Source organism: Saccopteryx leptura, chromosome 1 (assembly GCF_036850995.1).
Source record: "Saccopteryx leptura isolate mSacLep1 chromosome 1, mSacLep1_pri_phased_curated, whole genome shotgun sequence".
Classification (NCBI taxonomy): Eukaryota; Metazoa; Chordata; class Mammalia; order Chiroptera; family Emballonuridae; genus Saccopteryx; species Saccopteryx leptura.
In genome coordinates this window covers 142823027-142850746 of record NC_089503.1, presented here as the reverse complement: position 1 = coordinate 142850746, position 27720 = coordinate 142823027, and the positions used below count along the sequence as shown (strand labels likewise).

General features: G+C 41.5%; 1 protein-coding gene across 4 annotated transcripts in view; it reads right to left on the bottom strand.

Moving 5' to 3' along the window:
- The window catches only part of PIK3R1 (phosphoinositide-3-kinase regulatory subunit 1), an 84820-nt gene that overhangs the window by 18841 nt on the left and 38259 nt on the right, over window positions 1-27720 (bottom strand). For 2 of the 4 annotated variants that reach the window (XM_066376340.1, XM_066376350.1), the window contains exons 3-5: window positions 6908-7000; window positions 6430-6504; window positions 342-473 (exon numbers count right to left, since the gene is read on the bottom strand). In XM_066376340.1, coding sequence (XP_066232437.1) covers window positions 342-473; window positions 6430-6504; window positions 6908-7000 — 300 coding nt within the window. Of the gene's footprint in view, window positions 1-341; window positions 474-6429; window positions 6505-6907; window positions 7001-11916; window positions 11966-20903; window positions 20940-27720 lie in introns of those variants that run through there. The other 2 variants (XM_066376359.1, XM_066376368.1) reach the window with 2 other exon arrangements.

Here is a 27720-nt window from a genome sequence, read left to right as displayed (position 1 = left end):
CGGTTCCCCGAACCCAGTGATGTTACTTCGAACACTGTGGCCTTTGCTGATGCAATGAACTTTGTTAATTAAGGTGAACACTTTGCCATTTCTACAGGTGGACAATTTTCCTCAACAAAGGAGAATCTGGGGCTTCTATTCGATGCCCAATTGATGAAGGGAAATTACACTGATGGAGGCTGGGGGTGTGGGATGCATCAGGGTGTGGTGGGTGAGGTAGGGTCAGGGTAGGAGGAACGATTCCTGCTAATATTTCTAAAAATTATTTCTTCTTATGAAGACTTTACAAGCACATCCACATCTCAATATGTGTTCAATGAGGTTCAGAAGAGAAAACAAACCTTGGGCTAAAGAAGTCATTTCACTGTAAACAGCTACTGGAATGACAGGATTTGGCAGGTCCAAGAGATAGCGTTTGAAAGCGTCTGCTAACACTTGAACATCAACTGTTTCCAAGTCCACGGAGGCAGCATCTATGATAGAAACATTTAAAAAAAACACTTCAGACATTTTATACATTGGTTGGGCCAATTTTCTGAATGTCTGGCTTAGATGTGACATGTGAAATGCGGACGAATACGAGTCTCTCCCAGGGCTTGCTCCTGGCATTTCAAATAGAACAATTTTGCTTTGTTTAGGTCTGCCCCCAACACAGTAGGCATTTAAGCATGATGGCCTTTGCCCATGATGCCAGAAGCATGTGACCGGACTTTGGGGTAACAAAAATTTATTGTACCCCACAATTTACACGTTGAAGCCCTAACTCCCGGGACCTCAAAATGGGACTATATTTGGAGCCAGGGCCTTTAAAGAGGTTTTCCGTTAAAATGAGGCCAGTAGGATGGGCCCTAATTACATCTAACTGGTGTCCTTATAAGCAGAGGAAATTTAGACACACACACACACAGATACCAGGGGCACACACACAGAGTAAATGCCATGTTGGGGACACAGTGATAGGCAGCCATCTGTAAGCCAGGGAGGGGTCTCAGAAAAAACCAGAAGTCCCTTGATCTGGGATTTTCAGCCTCAAGAAGTGTGAAAAAATAGGCTTCTTTAAGCCACCCAGTCTGTGAAATTTTGTTTATGGCAGCTCAAGCACACTAAGTAGTCCCCAAAACATTTCCAAATACCTTCTGGAGGGGAGTTTTATCCTGATTGTAGGGGTGCTGCCTTGAGGGGCTAATCATGTAGTAAATGCTTCCTAAAACTTCAGCAGGAAAATGTGAAATGTGCAAACCCATAGATTTCCTAAAATCTGAGTTGCTAAATACTATATCTCAGAATTAATATAAATTTAACCCAACAGAGTAACCAATTAGACAGTAAGATATTACAGAATACTAGCAAACTGAAGAATACCCATAAAAATAACTTGAGTATCTTTAGAACATTTCCCCCGAATTCTGGCTGGCTATCATGATTAGGGCGTTACTAACCTAACATGGGCTCTGAACAGTCAGGTAAGATGAGCAAATCTGCCCAGCAAACCTGTCAGCGGGAAAAGAGGTCCGGCAATTCAGCCATGGAGTGATAACACATCCAAGTCGCCGTCGGAGTGCTTGAGACACAAGAAGGCACAGTGCCGGGCAGGAAGAGGGGACACTGGGGACAGCAATGGCCATTTGGAAACAAGAGGTATCTGGCCGCTGCTGCAGGACGCACATTAGTGACATGAGGGAAGTTACGTGGAGACTCATGCACAAAATGTTACCTTTTTAAGCAGCTTTATTAATTGTGGTGTTAAAAGTAAGTTGGAAAGCAGAGCTGCTCAAAGTGAAGATAACACTTTTGGTAATTTGAATGCAAATTCAGCTAGATATGTGTGAGACATTATCAAGAACTAACATAACGTAGTGACTGACTGGATGAGGCTGGGGACTGAGACAGGAGAGTCAACGTTTATTCCCAGTTGTTTGAGCATGAGGAGGAGGAGGTCATTCTGGGCACCGTGAACCAAGATAAATCATTCCAGGTTGGGCCTGAAGCTATCAAAGTTCCTGGGACACATTCTGATCATAGTTGAAACTTGCCCAATTAATTAAGGCAGATTTTACGAAAGACCATAAAGCTCAGAAAAGTTTGTCTCAGAAAAATGTTGATAGGTTAGTTTGACTAAAAGAATTATTAAACTTAAAAAGGTAGAGAGTCAAATCACTTACATGCTCTACAAAGAACTAACATGAGACATCACATCTCTAACAAGTGCAGGAAAGGTGATACTAGGACTTTGCATAAAGAATCTACCCCGAAAGTAATGCAACTTACTGGTGGACGAACTGTCAAGCAAAACTGTGCGTGAGTGTCACTCTAGGAACATTCTGTAGCCACTGACTAGGCAAGCTGTTGCCCCCCTCCCATCCCTCCAGATGCTTCATTTACTATTAGTCTCTTTGCCAGCAAATTAATATTACCTAATTTGTTTATCCTAAGAAAATATGACGAACCATTGGGTGCTGTGGTGTACACATGAAGACACTGAATATTCCACAGGCCCCGCCGCCATCGGGCAGGGTTTCCGCTGCCTTCTCTGTGCAGTGAGCCGTCTCTCTACGTCACACTCCCCGGGCAGTATCTGGTGGGTGTCTCACTACCAGACTGAGAGTACCACAAGGGCACAGACTATGGCTCTAAACTGTTCCTCCTGATTCCCCAAGTGGCAAGCCCAGCACAGAGAATGTGTCTGTACAATGTTTGGATTGAACTAAGAAAAGTCCTTAGAGCAGTGCTCTGGTGAGTTAACATTAACACCGGAGGTGTAACCCAAAGAGCCTTCCCAGTCTTTGAATGAAAGAGCCTTATTTCCAGTCTTTGACTAAGTCCTTACAGGAGGTCACCGCCTTATGTCAAATTCCACTAGCGTTCTACCTCTCTTTAACGTGACTTCTAAAGTTTCTTGGAGTTTCTGACTTCTGTCCTATGTCTCCTTTTTTGCATTAAAGCTCTTTCAAGAGTGATCTATAACTTCTGAAGCTAGCCAGGGGAGAGCCATACACTCTGTAGATACAAGTTGGGGGCTGTCACATCCTCTTCACCCCGCTTCTCACTGAGTCTACTCATGATGAGTAACCAGTAAATGCACCAGTGCGTCACCCCTCCTCCCACTGGAATGGCACCTTATCCTCAACTGATCTCTCTCTGTGCCTGAGCTGCCCCACTTCACCCCACCAGACGCCTGGCAATGTCTGGAGACACTTTTGTCACAACTGGGGGATGATGACATCCACTGGGTAAAGGCCAGGGATGCTGCTAACCATCCTATCGTGCACAGCCCCTACAAAGAAGATCATCCCCACTAAAATGCCAATAGTGTTGAGGCTGAAAAGGCCTGATTTTTCAAAAAACAAAACTGCGATATAACTGACATAACATTATAGTAGATTCAGGTATACCACAAAATCTATTTGTCCATATTGTGACATCATCACGGTAAGCCTAGTTAACAAAAAAGTTTTGGGTTTTTTTTGTTTGTTTTTTGTATTTTTCTGAAGCTGGAAACGGGGAGAGATAGTCAGACAGACTCCCGCATGCGCCCGACCGGGATCCACCTGGCACGCCCACCAGGGGCGATGCTCTGCCCACCAGGGGGCGATGCTCTGCCCCTCCGGGGTGTCGCTCTGTCGCGACCAAAGCCACTCTAGCGCCTGGGGCAGAGGCCAAGGAGCCATCCCCAGCGCCCGGGCCATCTTTGCTCCAATGGAGCCTTGGCTGCAGGAGGGGAAGAGAGAGACAGAGAGGAAGGAAGGGGGGGGGGTGGAGAAGCAGATGGGCGCTTCTCCTGTGTGCCCTGGCCGGGAATCGAACCCGGGACTTCTGCACACCAGGCCGACGCTCTACCACTGAGCCAACCGGCCAGGGCAACAAAAAGAGTTTTTGATGAGAACTTTGAAAGAAAAAGCCTAATTCAGGTTAATGAAAGCCATAATCATCAGGAAAAAATTCACATCATTAAAATTCAAATGAGACAAGAAAGAAAGAAAGAATTCATTTTAGGACAATATAGTGGTGGGGGGGGCATAAGGACTTCTGAAGTCAGAATAATTTGGGTGCAAGTCAGAGCTTTGCCACCGGCAGTAACATAGACATCTCAAGGTCAAAGTGTGGATGAAATAAAAACTCAATAGGTGGTAATACAAGTGGGCTGTTGTCTTCCTGTCTCTCCTTTTCAGACCCTGGTAATTCACTGGGTTGGTTAAAAAGATACATTTGTTTTCCTTTATTGTTTTTGTTTAGTGTAAGTGACTTATTTCCGAGCTTCTTCCAGGATACTATAATATTTTTATGAACTGAAAAATCCTCAAGCTGCAAACAGTTGTGGAGAATCAACTCCTAAATTTAAATAATGTTTACTCCTTTTTTTGGCCACAAAATTCACTTTTATAGTACGGAATCCAAATGAACTCAGTGTTCTACGTTGTGTTTTGATCTCAAATGGGGAAGGAAATCTGTCTGTCAAAATATATTGTTGACGTGCATTTTGGTTATTTATTCCATCTCACAGGTGGTGTGAAGTTTTTTTTAAAAAAGCTAAACTGCATCATTCTGTGTTTGGTCACATTTAAAAATTCAACCACTATGTCTCAAATAACTCCCATTTCTTCAGTCTCTGATGTCTAAACATTTCCTGTGACTTTTAATATGTTCTACTTGACCGATTTTCTGACCAAAACATGTATCACTAGTTCTATTGGCTAAGGACAAAACTTCAGGGTTTCCTTAACACCATAGTAAAGCTGTTAAAAATAAATAAAAATAGGTGTATCACCTAGAATTTCACGGCACTCAACTTCTAATGGTGTACTCTGTGGGTGAGACAGGAGACAGGAGAAAAGAGGACCTACCCTGTGTAAGTGTAAGACTGATTTCCATGTACAAAGGGAAAAAAAGTTAAAAAAAATTTTTTTAAGCTTCAAACATTTGGGTGGTGCATTTCAAGTGAAACTATTTACTGATAAAGATCTAATCTCTTTTTTCCCCAGAAACATCTTTTCTAAAAATTTTCATAAGCTGCCTCATTTTGAAGCTGCCTTACACTTCAAATTTTCACCTGCTAACTATCATGTGGGCAGTCTTTGCACTCATGTCTGAAAGAGGTTCTTCCAAAACTGGGTTTTACTCTTTTTTGTTCAAACACCCATCAGTTAAAATATGTCGGGCAGAAAATTATTTTTCTTAAAAAAAAGTGTTTGAAGGGAATCTGAGCGATCCCAGGAGCTGATATAAAAGATGACTTGCTGGAATGATGGCAAGTAAATGCATTCACATTTGTACAGTCTTATTCTGTATTGTAAAGGAGGGAGGACAAGTAAGAAAATCACCCCTTGGTTGAATTAATTAATGGCATTTAACCAATGGTGTGCAGGAGATGGGTTGTACCACTTCCAAGAGCCACTGTAACTATGTTCAGTTCTGCCCAAGTAGGAGTTCAGTGATAACATGAGATCATGGTGAGAACATTTACATCACAGAAATGGGCAAACGCAACAAAACCAGTGCCCCCCCCCCCGAGTTGGTCTGCCAGTACACCATGGAATAAAACAATATCATGATGTTACAAATGGCATGAAAAAGCAAGTAAGACCCTGACCAGTTGGCTCAGTGGTACAGTGTCAGCCCAGCATGTATGGAAGTCTGGCGTTTGAGTCCTGATCAGGGCACATGGGAGAAGTAACTATCTGCTTCTTCCCCCCTCCCCCTCTTCTCTCTTCCCTTCCTCCAGCCCTGGCTCCAATGGTTCAAGCAAAGTTAGCCCCAAGCACTGAGAATGGATCCATGGCCTCACCTCAGGCACTAAAATATCTCAACAGAGCAGCGGCCCAACCTGGAAGAACATCACCTGATAGGGGGCTTGCCGGGTGGATCCCGGTCAGGGTGCATGCAAGGAGTCTGTCTCTGCCTCCCTGCCTCTCCCTTAATAAAAAAAATAAAATAGAAAGCAAGCAAACAAGAAAGGAAGGAAGTGAAACAGAAAGAAAGGAAAAGGAACAAAAATAGAGGGAAAGGGAAAAGGGGAAAAGGTCAGAAGAGACATTTGTTAAATGACACAGACTTATAAATATATTTAAAAACTGATCCATATGAATTAGACGTAGCCAACTACAGATCAGAGAAAGATGGTAGATATGTAGAGCCAGAGAAACCCCAAGAGGCTGTTTCTCTCCTCTGCAACTTCAGCAGGACCAAAGGCTCTTGGCTTTGATGACAGCCAACGTGTCTAGAGGCAGGCATGCACACATACCCCAGCACAGGAGACAAACACCAAAGGTCTGCACTGTTACCATAACAGGGCAGAGGGAACTGTGCTTGATTTCTGGGCTCCCTTCAGACTTAGAATATTGCACAGTTAAGTTCAAGTGTTCTGCGCTTTATCTGAAACAGAAAGGTAAGAACTGTCTTTCCGATTCATATCTGTAGTTCCCTGACACTCACCACAATCAAGAAGCTGTCGTAATTCTGCTGGGTTGCTGGAGCTCTGTGTTCTGTATAGAGTTGAACATTCCAGACCTAGGACAAAACAGAGTGAGTATGCAAAACACAGCTCTCTGGAGAACCTGTGAGCCTGCTGCCAGAAAGACATTCCAGTTTCCATCCAGTATCTATTCTAGATGTGTACCAAATATTCTTGGAAGTCAACTCCTACCATTAATCTTATCTGGCATGTCAATAATTTTGGCAAAATCTTCTGGCCACTAAAGAGCATGTAAATTATATTTATTAAATTATGGAGAACGTAATAGTTTCTACCCAGAACTACATGTGAATATGGAGTTAGAAATCAGACCAAGACTGTGTTCCCCATACTGTGTCTAACACAGGTATTCAATGAATGTCCAGACAAACATTTATGCTAGCACTCATGAAACAAGGATCTAACAAGTTCTCTGATTTTCTCTTCCCATCAGATTACCTTTCTTTTCGATGGCTTCTATTAGCTTGGTAAGAAGAGGTGGAGCAACGTCGGGAGGGGCAAACTGCTCTGCAAGATCCGGAAGGGTCAAAGCTGCAAACAAAATCCAATGATTATGTTTAATTTGGGGCAATCAAATGCATCAAACAACAACGAAGGTAATAATATAAAAACAAAATTATTTAGTTCTGACAGTAGCAAATGCAGGCCCGAGCGAGAGAGAGCGCGTGCTGGACCCTGCACGTCAGAGGGCTCCTCGCTAGACTGCCTCCAGCTGGGCCTCTCCTGCAGTGGCTGTGGTTTGGGGGCTAAGGAGACACGGCCTTCTCTCCCAGGACACACCCAGAACACTCAAGCCAGAAATGCCAGAATTCCCTGCCCTGCTGGCTTCTCATGACCTCTCCCCTAGGTCCATCCTCCCCAGGGCACACCTCTCTGCCTGGCGGGTGCCCTTGGGCCTGGGGCTCAGGATGGTATGCACTTTGGATGCACAGGCCCCTGAAAAGCCACGCTCTAGGGTAGAACTTGGAGCCCAAGAAATTTAAATTCAAATCTGGCCTCCCGGTCATTATGAAGAAGTAACTGTCTGGTCTGGATAGGAGAACGGTTGGTTAACGTGATTGACAACTTAAAAATATTCAGACACAGGGTACATGGGTCTCCTTCAGTACTTTTGTCCCAAGCCCCACAGATGTCATGGCTGGGCCAGTATCAGACCCGGAAGCCAGCACATATGATCAGTGGCCCCCTGACACCCAAGTGACGTCCCATGTACCACTGTCAAAGTCCTTCTTTATTTCCATTATTTTGGTCAGTTACTATCTTAAGAAATGTGATGCTTTCATAAACCTATTTTCACATGCTCTATTTACATGTTTTACTAATTATAATGATACAAAAGAAAAAAATCTTAACTGGATGATACAAATGTTCTTCAACATTACATTGGTAACTGTATTCTCCAAAAACATATGAAGCCATCTTGAATAAAGTTTTTTTCTCATAATAAACCAGAAGAGGGAGCTAAATATATTTACCTCAGATTTCTCGAACTGCAAAACAGAGGTAAAATGATAGTCTTTCTGAAAATACCTACATGTGCGACCTGCTTATTAGCCATCAATTACTTTTTAGACATTAACGTTCATCACTGTGTACTCCTATGTAGGAATAGTTTATATTATCTAAGAAAGACTAAATATGCACAATTCTGTTTCTATGAGATTTTAGTGGTAAGTTTATTATTAGCTATATATCGTGTTAAGCAAATTTCTAATGAGGACCACTGTTTTAATACTGCAAGTCTTCATAGGACAACAAATTTATGATGCAAAAGTAAAATAAAATTAATAAATTTTGACCTCAGAAAATTAATAACTTTATATCATTTTGCAAACTCTACACTATGGTCTAAGATCCTTTTAGGTTGCAATATGATAGACAACACCCGTGGTCTTGCCACCTGGCTCTATTAGCCATGCAACTACCTAGGATCAAAGAAGAATTAAATCATGGAGACATCCTAGAGCAGCACCAGCCAGTAGAATTTTCTGTGATGATAGAAATGTTCTAATAGCTGTGCTTTTCCATAGAAAATATGTAGCTACTGAGCATTGAAAATGTAGCTGTTAAGACTGAGAACCTGAATTTTTAATTTTTATTCATTTAAATTGAAATAGCTGTATGCAACTAGGGACCACAGTATTAGAAAGCACAGTCCTAGAGCCTGTGTGAGGGCAAACTTTGTCAAGAGCTAATGAGAGATTCCTGAGCTGGCTTCGTGCTACAGAGACCCCTCCCACAAAGCCATCTGTCTGGGCATAGGCAGGATCGACATCTGAACTCGGGGCATGCAAAGTTTACCACTGTTTCCTGGATGACTCTGTGCTACTATAACATCACTGGAACACACTTTCAATTTCATAAAGGCCAGACAGGTATTTCCAGGCAGTCACTATGCAGAAAGTTGAGAGAGAGCTCCCATATTTCCTTTACCTGCCGGAATCTATAGATCAAAGGAGAATTTGCTAGGAAACCAGTGTTACCACAAACCTCCAGAATTGGAATATCCACAAACAGAGTTAGTAATCTGGTTCGGGTTAGTAATAAATCTTAAGATGTGCTATTACGATAAGCAAGTTCATGTGGGTGACTCCCTGAAAAAAATCCAGTCATCACATCCCCAAAAATCTAAACCTTAGAATGAATATACTTGAGAAACACTTAAAATACAAGTGTCTTGAAAGTTTCACAGTCTTTTTAATTTAAAACATTGCAAAATTTAAAAAAAAATACTATAAAATAAAAACACACCATTTCATTTCCTCTGATTAACTATAAACTACTTCCCTTCACCTTCAAAGAGTCTCTAGCTCACAAAATCATGCTCCCCCACAAATGCCTTCACCACTGAACAAAATGAAATACCATCCTATCAGCATAAATAACAGAAGGAAAACACAAAGACAGAGAAATGACAGGGCAGAAATGTTATTAATTAGGATTCACTGTAGTGTCTCTTCTTAGCCCTCCCAAACTCACAGGCCGAAATTCGTACGCCAAGATGCAGAAAGCTAAAGATTAAGTCATAAATACATGGACATACATCTCCATCCAACACTCCTCCGATGAACATGCCAGGTCTACTCTCTCTTCCCTCAGAAATTACACAAGCATTATATTTTTCAAATCAAAAACCAAATCTTTAAAGTTGGCAACTGAACATGGAATTACTTAATAAAGGCTTATCTCCTTCCAGAATCTTATCAAAACAATCATTTCTGCAGGCAAATATGAAAGTTAAATTAAGTGATAAAGATTTCACCTAACTGGGATTGGACTGCACACCCAACAGCTGTTACATTACTGGGTTGGCAGATACTACATATAAAAGCTTGAAGGGGGGGAGCAAAACCCAAACCTTTCTTTCCTTAGTTTTTTCAATGTTTCTTTGGCAAAAAAAAAAAAAAAAAAGAAGAAAGAAAAAGAAAAAAGAAAATAAAAAGGTAGTTGACTTTCAGTACCCTAAATTACAAAGTATCACTTGTCTCACTCATATGCCATTTCTGAGAAGCAAGGGGACAGCTGTCGGGTATGCAGAACTTTTCTCAGCACACCAGAATACATCAGAAAGAAGGAAATTAGATGGACACAGCAGGAACTACAAGTACTCCTTTGCAATAGACTGAGTTTCCCACTGAATTTTTAATATTGAAGAAAGCTTTATAACACTTTATTACTTAAGTATATGAATAATCACAGCTGATCAAAGTTTTGCAATGCAAGTTTTACAAGGAGAGACAATATTTTAAAATAACAATGCAAGGATTTCCTATTCTCTTCTAGTATAATATGTGATTCAATCCTTTCCCCCTTTAAAATATTTAAACATAGGGAGTGTGAAGCCTTACCCAGAAACCTTTAAAGTTCACATCTTTTACTTTGGGCAACAGGATCAATTAACATCAAAAGTATAAAAAGTATTTTAAAGCAAAATATTAATTATTGCAACAATCCTAAAAGCAGTTATTCCTTTAATGATATTAAATGCGCAAGCAAGGTCAATATTTACTTTTCCATGAGATCTCACTTTACGAAATTCCAAAAGGAAATGACAATTGCCAGGAATTGCCAAATTGGGTAAGTTATTCTTTGACAAGTCCACGAGAAAGACCCACATCATTCAGTTCAATACACTGAAACATAATGGAACTAAGAAATACATGTACATGGATGGATCATGCTCTCAAAAAAGAAATCAGCATGATCCTTATCAAGTTTACACATCAGGTCTCGTTAGACTTCATCTTCCAGACAGATTTTTATACCCGAATGAGGAATGCTTTTTAGTGGTGAATCCTGTGGTACGTAGTCAGTGTGTAAGTCCAGAGAGCTAAGCCTACTCTTAAAGAATTTGGTGAATGCAGATTCTTCTACTTCAGCCCAATACCAATTTTTCACTTAGCTGAATCATTTTTTCACCAGAAGAAACCAGTATTACTTAAGGAAAAGGCAGACAAAAGAGAACAAAAGAATGGTCTAAAAGTGAAGCCAAGATGTACTGTTTCATAAGAAAGAGGAACCAGTCTTCAACAGTGAACTAGGTGCCCTAGGTTGTGGAAAGATTTTTTGATGACACATCAAATTTTACATTTTCCACTAGTTCTATGCCACGCCCCCCCCCCCACCCCCGGTCCTGGTGACAACCACTCACTCAGAACAGAAGAGAGCCTTCTCTCCAAACTCAGGCCCTTCCCAAACCACTAACATGGACAGGTCTGAACAGTCCTTGGGCACCAGCAGTGTGTGGGAGAGACAGAGGCATTCCTTGCATTAAACGATGCCAACACCGCTACAAAGTGCAAGATGAAACCGGCACACGGCCGCACCTTTTGGAGGCGTTCTCCATAAAAAAAGATATTTTAGATTCAGTGCCTGGCAGGGACAAATGGAAAGTTTAAGCTGAAGTTCTGGGACTCCAGAGACGGCCCAAGCCAAGTATTTCATTATTGATGGAAGCAGCTTGGAACTGTATGAAAGAATGCCACTTACCTTTTAAAATCTAATACAAATACACAGAAAAGAAAGTGTATATGCAAAGTGCAGGTCAATATTAAATCAAGATGGTTGTCTAATAACTGTTGGTAAATCAAAATTTGATTTCTGTCTGCCTGAAACCATCTATTTCAAATGAAATATGTGCATTCTGGTGGGCATAAATCTAACAAATCCGAATACTTTCCTTAAATAAACTAACTTTATAACAATGTTCATACTTTATGCCTATAATGATTTAATACCCTGAAAGTTTAAACTTCTTAACCTCTATGGGCAAAGCCATAACAAATGCTGGCTAAGCTACTACAGCAACCCCCCTCCAAAAAACAAACAAACAATTATGAGTTCCTTAATTTTGGAGCACACCTGTTTAATCAGAAGTAGAGAAATTATTAAGAGCACAGGTTTAAAGCCAAAAAGACTTGGATTTTAGTCCTGTTTATGTCACTTACTGAATGTAATCTTGGGCAGGTTAATTAACTTGAACCCCAGTTTCTTCATCTGTAAAATGGGAATAATTATTAGTGTAATAATGATTGAGTGAATAATATAAATCAACATGGTAGGCATAGCACCCAGTATGTAGGAAGCACAACTAATGGGTACCTAAGATTAACTTAAAACTACTCATGTGATCTTTTTCATTATTATTAACAGATATTTAAAATACCCTATTACAATGGTACATTTTAAGAGCAACAACTATTATTATTAAGACACAAATAATTCTCAATACTTTTTAAAGGTGGCAAACTGAAAGATTATTTGAGAGGGCAGACACTTGCATTTTTATTTTCTTTCTCTACATAAACATACTCAATATGCTTTCAGAAGTCCTATTTAAAATATCACATTATTTTTAACCGATTGCACTTTTTCCCCATAAGGACTATTACACTAATCTATTTGCGTTACTGTACTTCAGTTGTCCAAATATAAAAGAAAAATGAAGTTAGAATGATACTGAACTTGGTGAAAATGAGCTTTTTTTGTAAGGAGGAGGGGAAAAAATGGGCAACTAAAAGTAGGGGTAAGAAGAGTAGAGGTGAAAATATCTATATCTTCAGTCACATAAACTATTTCCAGAGATAGTTATTAAAAAGGAATTAGGGGTTGTCCACAGATTTAAACAAGTTTGCAAATACTTTCAGATACCCTAAACTAATTAATCTTCAGTACCTTTAAGAACTGTGTGCGGTGAATTCCCACATATCCTCACCCTAAACTCCAAAAGTAAGTTCATCTTCTCCCACTTATCTCTTCTACTCCACAGTTTAAAAACAAATGAAGGGAATCTGAGCTCCTCTGCCCATTTAGTTTTCTTTCTAGACAACAGACTAGTACAGGAAACAAATAGCAGGCAAAGATCTTACTAAACATAAGCAGACATTCCAAGCTTTGCTTCTGACAGCCTCAGCTAAAGCCTCAGAATTAAGAGACAACTGCAATGCAAGATTACACTGAATCTTTGACAGGACAGCCTAATTAAGTGTGATTCTTATCACCTAAATTGGAGTCTGATTTAAAGATTACCATTTATAGTGCATAGCAAATTAAAATGCTGGGCAGAAGGTAAATGAGAAAAAAAGGAACCCCCCCCCCCCTTCCCCACACCAGGAAAGTAATTTATAGTTGAGTCTGTGGGATTTAGGAGGCTAAAGATTTGTAAGGGAAGTTAGTCTTTTGGTCTGTTGGCTTAGAAAGATCCCACAGGAAAGGTGACTAAGAGGCCCCCAAAGGGAAAGAAGGAAAAATCACAGGACGTACACACAGTATGCAGGATCATGTGTTGAACACATAAGTTATTACTAAACATCAATTAGGAGCCATACCCCGACAGTATTTTATAGACATGCATTCATTTACCCATAGCAGTTCAAAGGCATATTAGTCTTTATTATCCCCAAGGTCAAGGTGAGGAAACTGAGACTTGGAGAAATTAAGTCGTTCGGTCAACGTAACAAAGTTCCTAAGTAGTGACTCTGAGTTTAGCTTGCGCCTCCTTCTCTCCAGGAATCTACAAGTCCCATTCAAGGAAAGACACCTGTAATAAGTTTTCCAAAATTTCTTGCCAATTTAAAGGGTAACCGTGATAAGGGTGTTACGTGACATGCAGGTATTTGATGCTTGACCCCCACCAGTAGCCATAGTACTTTCTGGCGTGTTAAGTAAAGCTACCCAGTTTTATTCCTACCAAATAAGCAAGTCGGTACGATTTGGTACAGTTGGTACCATTCTCCCTCACAATAAAAACATTCAGAAATGCAGATAATTACCACCATAAAGAGAAAGCAGTGGAAGCCCCCTTAGTAACCAGAGGAAGGCAGGGGCTCCGGGTGAGCTTTGCTACCCTCCTCACGACTCAGGGTGAACCTGTGGAGGCACTCTCTTCTCTCACATTTATATTTGATACTCGACTTCAGGCAAATGTATAAAATAGAATGTTAGAAATGCTTACAACTAATTAAGCAGAGTCTTCCAATGTAACTTGAGAAGCCAAATATCATAAGAATTAAAGGATCCTCCAATCAGAAGAGGGCAGAGAGGCACTGGACATAAAGATATTACTGGGGAAACTGGAGACCAGAAAGGAGTGTTTTCAGCTAGGTTGGAACCTTACTCACTGCAAGGAAGCAGGACATTGGCCAACCAAGGAGAGTGCAGAGGGAGGGAGGGAGTGACCGCCAAAGGGGGAAATCTGTCCAGCTAAGCGGAACAGGCAGTCTGAAGAAAGCCTGGATAGAAATCAGAGAAAAGAACCACTAGATTCCACTCTAATAACTACCGAGAGAACAGGGTTCTCTCTCTGACATTTTACATACACTACCAAAACGTTGAAAGAACTATAGTGAATTCCCATATATCCTCACCCTAAACTCCAAAAGTAACATTTTAGTCTGTTTTATCACATGTCTATCCATTAATCCCTTACTTTTTTTTTTTTATCCATTTCAAAGTAAATTACAGAAATCAGTTATGAACTGAATTACGCCCTACCACCAAGTCCCTATGTTGAAACTTCAACTCCTAATGTGATAGTATTTGGACATAAAACCTTTTGGAAGTAATTAAGTTGAAATGAATTCGTGAGGGTGGGGCCATCATTATGGGATTAGCCCCTTTATAATTAAAGATGCCAGAGAGCCTTTTTTCCTCCCTGCTATGTGAGAACACAGAGAGAAGACAACAGTGCAAGCCAGCGAAGAGCTCACTAGAACCCAACGCTGCTGCTGTCTAGACTTTCAGCCCCTTGAACTGTGACAAACACATTTCTGTTGTTTAAGCCCCGCCCTAAGTCTATGGGATTTCATCATGGCAGCTCAAGCTGCCCAATGCATCAATACACTATACCCAAAAGAGGAAAAAAGCCTTAGTTTAGAAAAAAATCAATGTTAAATACCAATTCTGTAAGGTATTTAGTAGACGTGTTCTGTTTGCTAGAACATTCCCAAGAGCAGTGCTTCCCAAACTTGATGTGCATAGTAATAACCTGCTTCGGCTGATCAGGGTGGGGTCAGGGGTTTACATTTCCAACAAGCTTCCCAGGTGATGCCCCTGCTGCTGGTCCTCAGACCACAGACCACAGACCACACTTCTGAGGAGCAAGGATTTAGGATGAGTTCATCATCACCGAAAGAATCTCCAGATCAGGGTAGGAGACAGAATCGTAACAATTAACCTTCATACTTTTGCCTAAATGCCCTGGGCTTCATAGGCCGGTTTTATATCACATCCCAATAGCCCAACATCTGAATGTGTGTTGGGGAGGTTGTGTGACTGACGCTCTCGGAGAATCTAGCTATGAAATCTAGTAAGATCTGATATGATACCCAACTAGATACCAAAGGAGAGAGGTCAGTAGTAGAGGCTCTGGTGCTCTGTGCATCTGTGTACCCAAGTGGAAAGGGAGCACATGGCCACAACTTGCCAAATTCCCACAGTAAGTTTAGGCCAAAGACTATCACCCAGTTCTCCCGAGACCACACCAGAGCTTTTCCTACCTCCCGCCACATTTAAGAGGACTCAGTTATTTAAATTTTAGTGGGGTGAGGAGGAGAGTAATAGGAAATATTAGAAAGGCTGATCTATCAAATTATTACTACCAGTACTAGTACTACTGCCAGCACTTCTCATGCACTGAACACTGGGTATTGACAACTGTGCTCGGGGCTTTGTGTGCTTTGTCTCATTTAACCTTTACAGCCTTGAAGGTATTGTAATCATCCCCATTGCACAGATGAGGAAACTGAGACTAAGAAAAGTTAAGCAAGCTGGCCAACGTCCTGCCAGCAGTAAGTGGTAAAGGTAGGCTTTTAAAGGACTGGTCAACTTCAAAGTCAGTCATAACCTTTCTGAATCTCAGCTGCCTCATTCAGCAGACACCCCGCAGGATGACGTTCTGGTGGTTACAAAGCTGGGGGAAGGGAGACAATATTTGCAGGATATGGATGGAAAATCACTTGCAACAGAAGACACCATTACAACCTTCAGTGACAAGAGGTGTGTTTGTTCAACTTGAGCTTGGACTGGTGGACCACTTTCTCGCCATCACCTCTGCTTTATCAAGATTGAACCTTGGCCAGCCCAGCCGGCCAGGCTAAATATTTTCAGGACAGCATTTATTAAATATGTTCTCATAAGGCTAAACTAAGCACATTCTTCCCCAAGGATGTAATGGGTTTTATTCAGCTAAATATAGCTGGCTAACTTATCACTTTCACCAAGGTACAAATGGACTATTCTGGTTAATCATTGAGTGGAGAAAGGGCCTAGCAAATTACTTACAAATCCATATACATATTGTAACATATTTCAAAGGATTTCAAAATCAGATCTTACTAACATATGCTGAATAAGTATATGAAGGGAGTTAGAGCACTCATGATTACAGAGGGAGAGAAGAGAAAAATAACTGTCTGTAGGATTAAAAAGAAAAAAAAAAACAATATGGCAAAAAAGACAAGAGACCAGAAAATATCATATTTAATAGGCAACTCTACCAGTGAAGACATAAAAATTACGTAAGAAAATAAAGTACAGTAGTCAGATTATTTTCTATCAAAAGGTTTTTAATAAATCACTGATATAAAATTAAGCTATTCATACATAATAAAGAGTACAGTTTTGAGGTAAAAGTAAACACAAATCTAAACAATTGAGTGAGGAATTATTTTTTTTTTAATTTTATTTTAATGAAGCAATATCCTTTCACAACCTCCGACAAACTGATGGACTCTGGTGGCTAGAGAAGCTCTCCTGTCGGGCAGTGTTCTACAACCTCGGTGAAATGAGTGAAAAACTCTTCCCCTCTCAGCGGAAGAAATTCCTGGACTTATTCTGGTTATGATTTTCTTTTTAAGGATACAGATTTAGATGGATCAATCTGAGCAGAAGTTGGATCATATAGTTAAATTCTCCAAAGATTAGGATAATAAAGCATATATGCTAGAGACTTATTTGTGCCACACCAATCTAGTTTAAAAAAAAACAAAACTGATACACAATACAGAAAGCCCTACACACAGAACAGAAGCAAAATATAAAATATATAGCTTACAAGAAAGAAGACTGCCAAAAAAGTCTCAGAACTGGGTTTATTTTTATCAATGCTTAGGCTATGTCAAATAAACTAGAGCTGACTGGTAGAAGAAAAGGAGTGAAGTCAAAAATTAAACTGAACCCAGATATGGAACTAGTCCATCAGTAATTTTAACCAACCCTCGAGTTTCTTGCTAGAAAGAACGTAACAATTCGTAGGTAGCCTGTAACTAACACTTCCCAATGAAAAATGGGAACGGGAAGGAACATAAGGGTTTCCTATCATGAAAATACCTGTGATGTTGTTAATGACTAAGTACCCGGCCACTCAGGCTGGGGGGCTGGGGGTTGGGGGGGCAGGGGCTAGAGGTGAAAGCAATCCTGATCACCCCGCGGTGCTCCTTTCTGCGTGCTCATCTCAGGGTCGCCTCTTTCTTAACGACCGTAACCACCTACGCTCCACTTCTCCAGTGCGCCACTCCAGTTGAAAGGGAAGTGATAGGGCCTGAACCACGAGAGGGAGTTTTGTACATTTTGTTCTATCTTATTAGGCCTCAGTAACTTTATGAATTATGAGCTGTCAACTTCTTTTTCATCTGCTATAGAATATGCTTCTTAGAAATCGTGGCTATAAATAAAACAACAGATGTTTTTTGCTGGCTTAAATAGGAGCTTGGGTAATTTTTTTAAAAGAGGCTAGAAGTTAAGCGAATTAAATCAAAAGGCTGTCTTAGGTTTCCCCCTATTGGTCACTTTTTGCATTATCCTTTTGAAGGCACAGATTCATTTTAGTCCATAAAATACTTTTGGGGGTCATTTATTGTAACCCTACTGGAGAAAGTATAAAGGGGTTTTATAACACATTGCATTCTTTCGGTGACTTCTATATAAAAAAAAAATACTCTCCATGCCTATCTCAATTGTTACTATAGCCTATGGAAAAAAAAAAACAGTTGAAAATTCACTGTGCAGTGGTAGAAAAATAATTAGACAATAGGTGAGGAACTGAGTTCTAGATCCGCCAGTAACAGGCTGGGGAACTCTGGGGAAAATATTTAATATCCTGGGTCTTCACTTCCTTATCAGTGAAGTGATAAGGTTTATAGCTAAGAAGTTGTAAAATAATTTCTAGTTCTTAAATCTATGATTGAGCCCTGGCTGGTTGGCTCAGCGGTAAAGCGTCGGCCTGGCGTGCGGGGCACCCGGGTTCGATTCCCGGCCAGGGCACATAGGAGAGGCGCCCATTTGCTTCTCCACCCCCACCTCCTCCTTCCTCTCTGTCTCTCTCTTCCCCTCCCGCAGTCAAGGCTCCATTGGAGCAAAGATGGCCCGGGCGCTGGGGATGGCTCCTTGGCCTCTGCCCCAGGCGCTAGAGTGGCTCTGGTGCAGCAGAGCGACGCCCTGGAGGGGCAGAGCATCACCCCCTGGTGGGCAGAGCTTCGCCCCTGGTGGGCGTGCCGGGTGGATCCCGGTCGGCGCATGCGGGAGTCTGTCTGACTGTCTCTCCCCATTTCCAGCTTCAGAAAAATATATAAAAAATAAAATAAAAATAAAAAATCTATGATTGAGAGCTAAAAGTCAAGGAGATCACATGGCCGATATAAAATTACTAAGTTGCCATATTTCCCCACTATACGTGGAAAATATGCACCTTTTCTGGAAAAATTTGGCATCTAAAAACTGGGTGCGTCTTATACAGTGGTTGTAGTTTTGGAGTTTTGTGGGTTTTTTTGCATTTCTAGCTTTTATGTGCAGATGAGGAGTTGTATAAATTTTATGATTAATAAAACTTGAGTTCAATAACTTTATGTAATACATTTTTTTTCAAGTTTTGGGCCCCAAAATTAAAGTGCGTCTTATACATGAGTGCGTCTTATACATGGGGGAATATGGTACATTTAATCATGAATTACTCTCAAAATAACTCTATCTTCTCGTTAGGTACTATTTTGCTGCAAATCTGGCAAAACACACAGGAAGGCATTTGGGAGGTGACTGGAGTTGGCACCAAACAAAAAACAACTTCAAATATGGGGGCAGAGGGATAAATTAAATAAATTACATTAAATAAAAAGAAAATAGCAAAAATTTCTATTTCATAGGCTATTTTAACACCTATAATATCTAACAGAAGGAGGGAAAGCTTTTTTGAAGTAGTGTTGTTTTCAAGTAAGATATAAATTTTAGTCTGTCAGAATAAACAAATTCAAAAGGACTAAAACATTTCTCTGATTTCTGTATATGACCTAATAAGAGATAATTAACTAACTACACGTTCCTAAATGAAATATATTCCAAAGTCAAAACTATAAATCAGAGACTGTGACTTTAACTCAATTTCTATATATCATGATTTGGGGGGGGTGAGGGTGGAAACCATGACACAGCAACATGAAAGGCTGAAGGAGGGAGGGAGAGAGGGAGGAAAACACACTGGCCTAGATACTGCTCTAGTCACTTAGGTCATTTTCCTTGCGTCATGACAACAGCCTAGTGAAGAACATCAGTCTCACTATGTGGGAAGACTGAGAGCTTAGATGACTATACCAAGGTCACCTGGTTAGTGTCTGGCAGAACAGATACTACAGCTCACGTCTGTCTCAAATAATCTCATCATGAGGGAGGTTGTATTGGCATCCCCATTTTACAGAGGGGAACACTGAGGCTCAGAGATGAAGTGACTAGGCTCACAGCTATACCGGTCAGAGGAAAGGCATTTTCCTTCCAAGGGACCCTTACATACTAATTGATCGTTATCCCATTGAGTTCCTTGAGTTCCTTCAGCGAAGACAGTTTCTGTAGAGACTGCACCTATTCTTGGTACAGCCCAGTACACTACTCTGGAAGCTGGGACTGCCAAGAGCCAGACAAGAAAAAAAATAGAAAAATAAAAGTTCTCTAGTCAAAGAATAGACCTGGAAAGTAGAGAACTCAAGAACCTCCAATCCTCGATTGGCCCATTTCCCTACATCCTGTGTTTTTTCATTTCTATGGTATTCTGCCGCCTGACTGGTGGTGGCACAGTGGATAGAGTGTTGAAGTGGGATGCTGAGGTCTCAGGATTGAAACTCTGAGATCACCGGCTTGAGAGCAGGCTCAACAGGTTGAACCCGTACGGGGCTGCTGGCTTGAACATGGGATCATCAACATGATTCCATGGTCTCTGGCTTGAAGCACAGGGTCACACAGTACATTTGAGAAGCAATCAATGAACAACTAAAGTGCTGCAACTAAAAGCTAATGCTTCTCTCTCTCTCTCAAAAAAAAATCTATGATATTCTGCAGGAGGTTGAACAGCTCTACTCTATGCCCACTAAATGAGAGCAGAACTTCCCAGTCATGAACACAACCAACCCTCTTCATCCTTAAAAATCACAGAATGAGGTGAGCCATTTCCATGGTCCTGTCTTCTACTAACTGATCATTTTTGAAAGAAAAGGTATTATACATGAAAAGAAATCCAGATGATGTATTATGGAATTATACACTTGGAACCTATATAATTTATTGTATTAACCATTGTCACTCCAATAAACTAAAGCTAGAAACTAAATTAGATTAAAAAAAGAAATCCAAAAGAATATACAAATCAGCAAAATAGAATTTATACCAGATATTTAGAGAAAGAATGGCTTTTAGAAGAATGGAATGAATTCATTTTTATAAAAACTTGGATATTATTTCTCTATAATGATGGGGTCCAATTATATGTAATTTAAAACTTTTTGTAACTACATTACCAATAAAAATAAACACGTTAAAACTTTTTTTAACCCTATACTGTATACCCAAAGTATTATCATTTCGGCATACAGGGCTGGGCAAAAGTAGGCTTTCAGTTGTAATACAAATAAATAATACAAGTATAAACTCTTTCAAGTACTTACCAATGTAAACTCACCTTTGCCCAGACCTGTATCATCAATATACAAGTTATTAATGAGCTATTTTACATTCTTCTCTTGTTCTTCTACACTCACAGCTCATCTCAGCTGGAACTAGCCACATTTCAATGGCCAATGTGTCTGGGACCTGGGCTGGTGGATCCTGTACTGGGCAGTACAGCTGTAGAAGACACAGTCTTCGGTTTTTCTCAGTGTGAATCTGGTTCTCTGGAGAATGTGTTCCCTTTGAAATCAAACTAAAAAAGATATACGAAGAACCATATTCCTTATATCCAAAGAGGGTCCAATAAGAGTTCTGTGTTCTTGACTCTCAGCTTGTGAAGAGTAAAAACAGCTTAATAATACTGTAGAGACGCTGAGTCTGCGGGACTGGGAGGGAGCTGGGCCACCTGCAGTGCTCCTTAGACCCTACGCACAGACACCAGGAGGCGGTGTCCTGGTGCCCGTCACAGGGCCAGTGTGGGGCGAGAACAACATGCAGACTTGCAAGTTGTCCCAGTCTTCAGAAATGCTGGGATTAGTAAAACTGTTTCATCTGATGGCTCTCTGCTATTGGCTGTCTTTAAAGTGAGTATTAAATGTGTCTGTGTCCCTCCTGCCAGAGACAGTCTGCTGACTGCAGCTGACATAAGGTCCCATGGTCAGGGAAAGCCTGCCACAGTCAAGCTATTAAGTCAGGGATTCTAAAATCTGATGAGGTTCACATCTTGACAGCTTGAGCTGCAATAATTTCATTTATAAAATTAGCGATCCTTACCACATCAGATACTGGCTACAAGATAAGTGAACAGAAGTTAAACTAAAAGGGGTGGAGGTAGAAAAGTGCACCGAGTCCTGGAGGCAGAGGCAGGTGCCTTACGGGGCACTTTCTTCCTGAGAAGGTGGTCTAATGGCCTCTATTTTTATAGCTCAGTATCTCTGAATTCAAAGTCTCTAACACATCCCTCTTTCCAGAAGCAGCAGCTTAATGAGTCCATTCTTATAAAAACTTGGAAACTACAGTGTGTCCGTAAAGTCATGGTGCGTTTTTGACCGGTCACAGGAAAGCAACAAAAGACGATAGAAATGTGAAATCTGCACCAAATAAAAGGGAAACCCTCCCAGTTTCTGTAGTATGATGTGGCAGCATGTGCGCATGCGCAGATGACGACGTAATACCGTGTATACAGTGGAGCAGCCCACGGCCATGCCAGTCGAGATGGGGACGGTACAGAGGAAAGTTCCGTGTGTTCTGTGGCTTGCTAAATTTGAATCCGTGACCAAAGTGCAACGTGAATATCGGCGCGTTTATAACGAAGCACCACCACATAGGAATAACATTACTCGGTGGGATACGCAGTTGAAGGAAACCGGCAGTTTGGTGGAGAAACCCTGTTCTGGTAGGCCATCAGTCAGTGACGAGTCTGTAGAGGCTATACGGGATAGCTTCCTAAGGGGCCCTAACAATTCTGTGAGTGAGCCCACATCGAACTGCACTGAATAGGTATGGAACTGGGAGAGTTTTCCTTTTATTTGGTGGTTTCACATTTCTATAGTCTTTTGTTGCTTTCCTGTGACCGGTCAAAAGTGCACCATGACTTTACGGACACACTGTATTTCTCAACTGTTTTGGTAACAATATCAGATGCACACTGGGCTTCAAACTCGTGCTAAAAAGGCAGCATGACCTGGGGCTGCGGATGAGGGTGGCGCAACCTGACAGTTTGTGCTGTCAAACGCCCTCTCCCTGGCAGCAGGTGCCCAGGCTGCTTGCTCTCTGTCTTTACACTTGACTCTCCCAAGCACATGGAACATGAAGTTTAAGCCCAGCTCCTGACACTTCTAAGGAAAAAAAAACAAGTTTCACAGCTCAAATATCTGCTTCCAGTTTGGAGCCAGAAGGAAAACTCTTCCTTTAAAAAATCAAGCAGCTATTGTTTTCTCCAAATGTAAAGTGTTTGATGGGTGTCAGAAACTGGAAGTGGCAAGTAATTCCCAATTCAATTATATGATAACATTATAAACCATTAAAAGGTCCTGAATCAAAAAATATTATCCAGGAAAGGCAACAAGAAAAGAACAGAGAGTTGCAGTGAGTGTGCTCCTCAGACTTCGGGGTTCTTTCTGGGGAAGGGCTCTGAGTGATGGGGGTGGGGGAGCCAGGAGGGGGGTCATGTGCCTGAATTTCTAAGGAGAAGTTTGAAAGAGCCTACCTTGAGAGAAGTTGACATAGAATTTATCAAATCAACAGGCTTTCAAAATATCCATTTTAATGATTTGGGGGTTTGGCTATGCAGCTACTAGTATCACTTGCTACTTTATGGTGACACTCAGTAAACTGACTCTCAGGAAGGAATATGTGGTCTGTAATATTGTATCCATATTGCCTGCATTAAACAGCTAGAAAAAGCTTAATTTCAGGTGTAAACCAACATTCAAGGAGGCTCAACATTACCAAGAGAATGTAAACTTTGGGAGGTCACTCATGGACTCTGTCCCAAATTTAATGTACCAAGGCAGAGGATGTGATCAATAAGTATGTGTTGAATACTCATTTATGAAGAAATCCATTGGCCTTGGCAGGTTGGCTCAGTGGTAGAGCATCAGCCAAACATGTGGATGTCCCAGGTTTGATTCCTGGTCAGGGCACACAGGAGAAGTGCCCATCTGCTTCTCCACCCCTCCCCCTCTCATTTCTCTCTCTCTCTCTCTCTCTCTCTCTCTCTCTCTCTCTCTCTTCCCCTTCTGCAGCCACGGCTCGATTGGAGCGAGGTGGCCCCAGGCACTGAGGATGTCTCCATGGGCTCCGCCTCAGGCACTAAGAAGAGCTTGGTTGTTGAGCAATGGAGCAATGCCTCAGATGGGCAGAGCATCGCACCCTGGTGGGCTTGCGGGTGGGAGGCGGGTGGAATCCTGGTCAGGGCACATGTGGGAGTCTGTCTCTGCCTCCCCTCCTGTCACTGAACAAAAAAATAAAAAATAAAGACATCCATTTCTCCCAAAATGTTCAAAAACTCAGTCAAAGAGGACAATTTGAAGATGAAACTTATGATAGACCCATTTGAGATTCCTAATTAAGAGACCTTATCAGGGATCCCCAAACTTTTTACACAGGGGGCCAGTTCACTGTCCCTCAGACTGTTGGAGGGCCGCCACATACAGTGCTCCTCTCACTGACCACCAATGAAAGAGGTGCCCCTTCTGGAAGTGTGGCAGGGGGCCAGGTAAATGGCCACAGGGGGCCACATGCGGCCCATGGGCTGTAGTTTGGGGACGCCTGCCTTAGATAATTAACTTAATGTAAATGAAAGAACAATCACTTTAGAACTTGTCTGACCTGAGCAAGGAACTTGAGCAAGGATGTTGATCACTGCGCCCTGCACTGTGTCAAGTGTCTGACACATGAAGTTTTCTTAACAAACACTGGTTGGGTGTCTTTCAGTTGAATCTCTCTGGACCTCAGTTTTCTTAGACGTAAGTTATATGGATTGGGTTATCATTTCTAAGATCCTTTCAAGTGCCCTATGAATGTTATGCATTGAAGTTGCTGCTGGGAAATAACTGAACAATTGTGTTGTGTATTTCTGCTAACAATACTGAACATCAACCCTGAAACAATGTCTCATCAAGATTTTAACACCCCTAAGTAAAAACCCTTTCCTTACCCGGTACTTGACGATAGTATATGAATAATTCAGATTATTGGTACAATAAAAAAAATTATGTGGTGTTAGGAAAAACAAAAACCAACCAACCAAACAAAAAACAAAACAAAACCCATAACAGATGCCATTGTCAGTGACTGTTTGAAATGTTCACCAATCTGTTCTGAAAAATTCTGAACAAAGGAAGGAGCAGACCATATTGCAGGACACAAGAAAAAGTATGAGCAGAACATAAACCTCACAGTGCAGTACGCCCATTTCCCAGCCCTACCTGATTGTGACTATATTACTCCCTTTCGGGGTCTTTCAACAGACAGCAAGCCAAAGGCACACAACGGATCAACGCTAAATAACTAAAGGTCAGCCCTGTGTTCATTGAGGGTTTCCCTCCATGGTTAAGTTTGCACTTCAGCAGGCTCTGTGGCCAACAGGAGGGACTGAAATTTGTGGGTAGAGGAAACTTTATAGCTCCTTCTAACAAAGCGGCGGCTTCTACTATCCATCTGCCCACGTTTCATTGAGTTATGAACCCCCTTCCTTAAAGTGGGAGCATACTAGGATGTGGAGGCAAAAACTGGGTCTGGCTGGGCCACGTGGTTCGCACCTACCTCTTCTGGGACCCCCACCCCACACTGTGGGCCATGCAGCACCCTACATCCTGGTGGTAGCCAGGAGTCCCCACACAGCATGTCTGCCTTTCCCTGGTGTGGCCACATCCTGAGGAAGACACTCTCTGCCACAGGACAAGTACTAACACGTCACTGCACCCCGTTGGCGGGTCACCAAGCTCTAACAGCCTGGGTGGATATGCTGACCTTCTTCAATAGCAAAAGCCTGCCAGAACTGAAAAATAGAAGGCTGGTCCTGAGCATCTCTTTCTTTTCCAAATCTTTTCCCCAACTTGGCAATATTTTTCTTCTTCCACTATCTCATTCTCTTGCTAATCCTCCTTCCCAATCCATGAGACTGCTCAGCTCCCTGAGGGTCCCCTGGTCTCCCCTGCTCAAAATCCAGCCTCCTAGGGCCGGGTCTGATCCACATCCACACTGACACAGAAACGATCCACAAAGCCTCTGGTGTTATCATATCACGGATGTGGTCATTTTAATCGGGTCTCCAGCCAAATTTTTCTAATTGTAGAATTCCAGGCATCATCTTTTCTAAAAACACACATGCACATGTATGACTCCTTAGTACTACTGGCTATGAATGAATCATTTTTTTAAACTTTTTAAAAAGATTTTATTTATTTATTTTAGAGAGGGGAGGAGAGGGAGAGAGGGAGGAAAGGGGAGGAAGAGAAAGAGAGAGAGAGAGAGAGAGAGAGAGAAGGGCGGAGGAGCAGGAAGCATCAACCATATGTGCCTTGACCAGACAAGCCCAGGGTTTAGAACCAGCAACCTCAGCATGCTAGGTTGACATTTTATCCACTGCGCCACCACAGGTCAGGCCTGAATGAATCATTAAAATGTGTCCAATTAAGATCATTAAAACCCTCCCATCAATGATGGACTTTGCAAAGCTGAGACCAGATGACCATGCAGGCCACCCAGTCACGCTTACCGTCAGTGCTTCAACGCCAGTCAGCTTCAGACCACAACAGTGACATTAAGAAGTATAACAATAACACCTTAAATTTCTGTAGCACTTAAAAATCTACAAAATGCTTTTATATTTTTAATGCTCAAAACAGAGAGAGAACTGGTTAAAGAGAAAAGGGGGCGGGGGGGTCAAGGGAGAGAAAGGCAATAGGTTATTAAATAAGTTCAGCCTGCTTTCTTTAAAGGCCAGAAAAACATCTAGTTGGGGTAATCAAAGTTGCTTTGAACAATGTACTATTTTAAATAAACACATACCTGGTTTTAAAGATTTCTGTGAATACGCCCCTAAGAATTCAGTGCCCCCTACTTGCCACTGAGTGCCTCAGAAAAGGAAAGAAAACCACTCCACAAAGGCACGCATTTACCAAGCCTGCAGAGCCCACGTCTGTCTTTGGGGTTTCTTGAAGATATTATTGGCATTTTAATGTGAAATGTCTTACAGACCAAAGTCCTTAGTAATCATCACTTCTTGGGAATTTTGCAAAGCATATATAATGTTCCTAAGAACATTCATGAATGTGCATATTGTAATATCTCCATTAAAGGAGCAATTAATGACAATAGTTACCAATGCTAGAGAAGCAGCAGCTGCCACACAGGGACAGTATGCTTCACATTTGCCCTCTGGGTCCCTCCCAAGTTATAAGAGCAGTGGGAATAAGTCAGGGGAGGGTTGTGAAAGAATCCAGCACCACCAAAGTAGTAAGGCTGAGCCTCAAAGTGAAGATACAGCTCATTATAAGCAAGTGTAAGCGTTTTCCTCACGCCCCTCCTTCATCTTTATAAAATTGCTACCCATTTCCCCCCAAGGACTTTTTCACGGAGCATGGCTCCAAATTAATGCTTGGTCCATAAGGGTCATGAAGAAGTAGCTGACAAGTGACATTTGTTTAACTCACTGCTGAAGGAGATGAGGCTGAATCAGAGGCTGTCCCAGATAAAGATGCTATTCGCAGACAGCTCGGTTGAGAATGAATACCTCCAAAGACTTCGGAAAAGCCCTGAATTCACCATTTGTTCCTGTACAACACTAACCTCCCTTTATCAGTGAGAGTGGGTTAGTCCTTCCACATCCGTGGCATGGAAAAACCTTTATCTGACAAAAATTTCTAGAGGACTAAGAAGTGAGTACTTTGCAAATCAGGGGCTGAACAATTCTCCCTTGGTAATTTTTAGAAAATTAGATGCTGTTAAATTTCATTATCCATTTAGAAATCTCAGAAGTTAAGCTCTGAAAAGCTTCTGGAGAAACCCAGTGACTAACGTTCCAGGCCATTCAGATTGATTTCCCTTCAAGGATTTCCCTCCCCAGCAAGTACAGCCTCAGAGCAGCACTGCGTCCATTCACAGCACAAATCGTGGCCAGACTTGTGTCAACCAGGGACAAACAGAAGAAAAGGATTTGGAGGTTACCTAGTGGAAAATTTAGGAATAAGATCCCAGAACCTCAGGAAACCCTGATTTAATTTAAGATACTGCTTCATTTGCCTCATTAAAAAAAAAAAAAAAAAAAAAAAAAAAAAAGGAAAGACTGTCCTTATGCAGTCTACTCCCCTGGATTATATAAA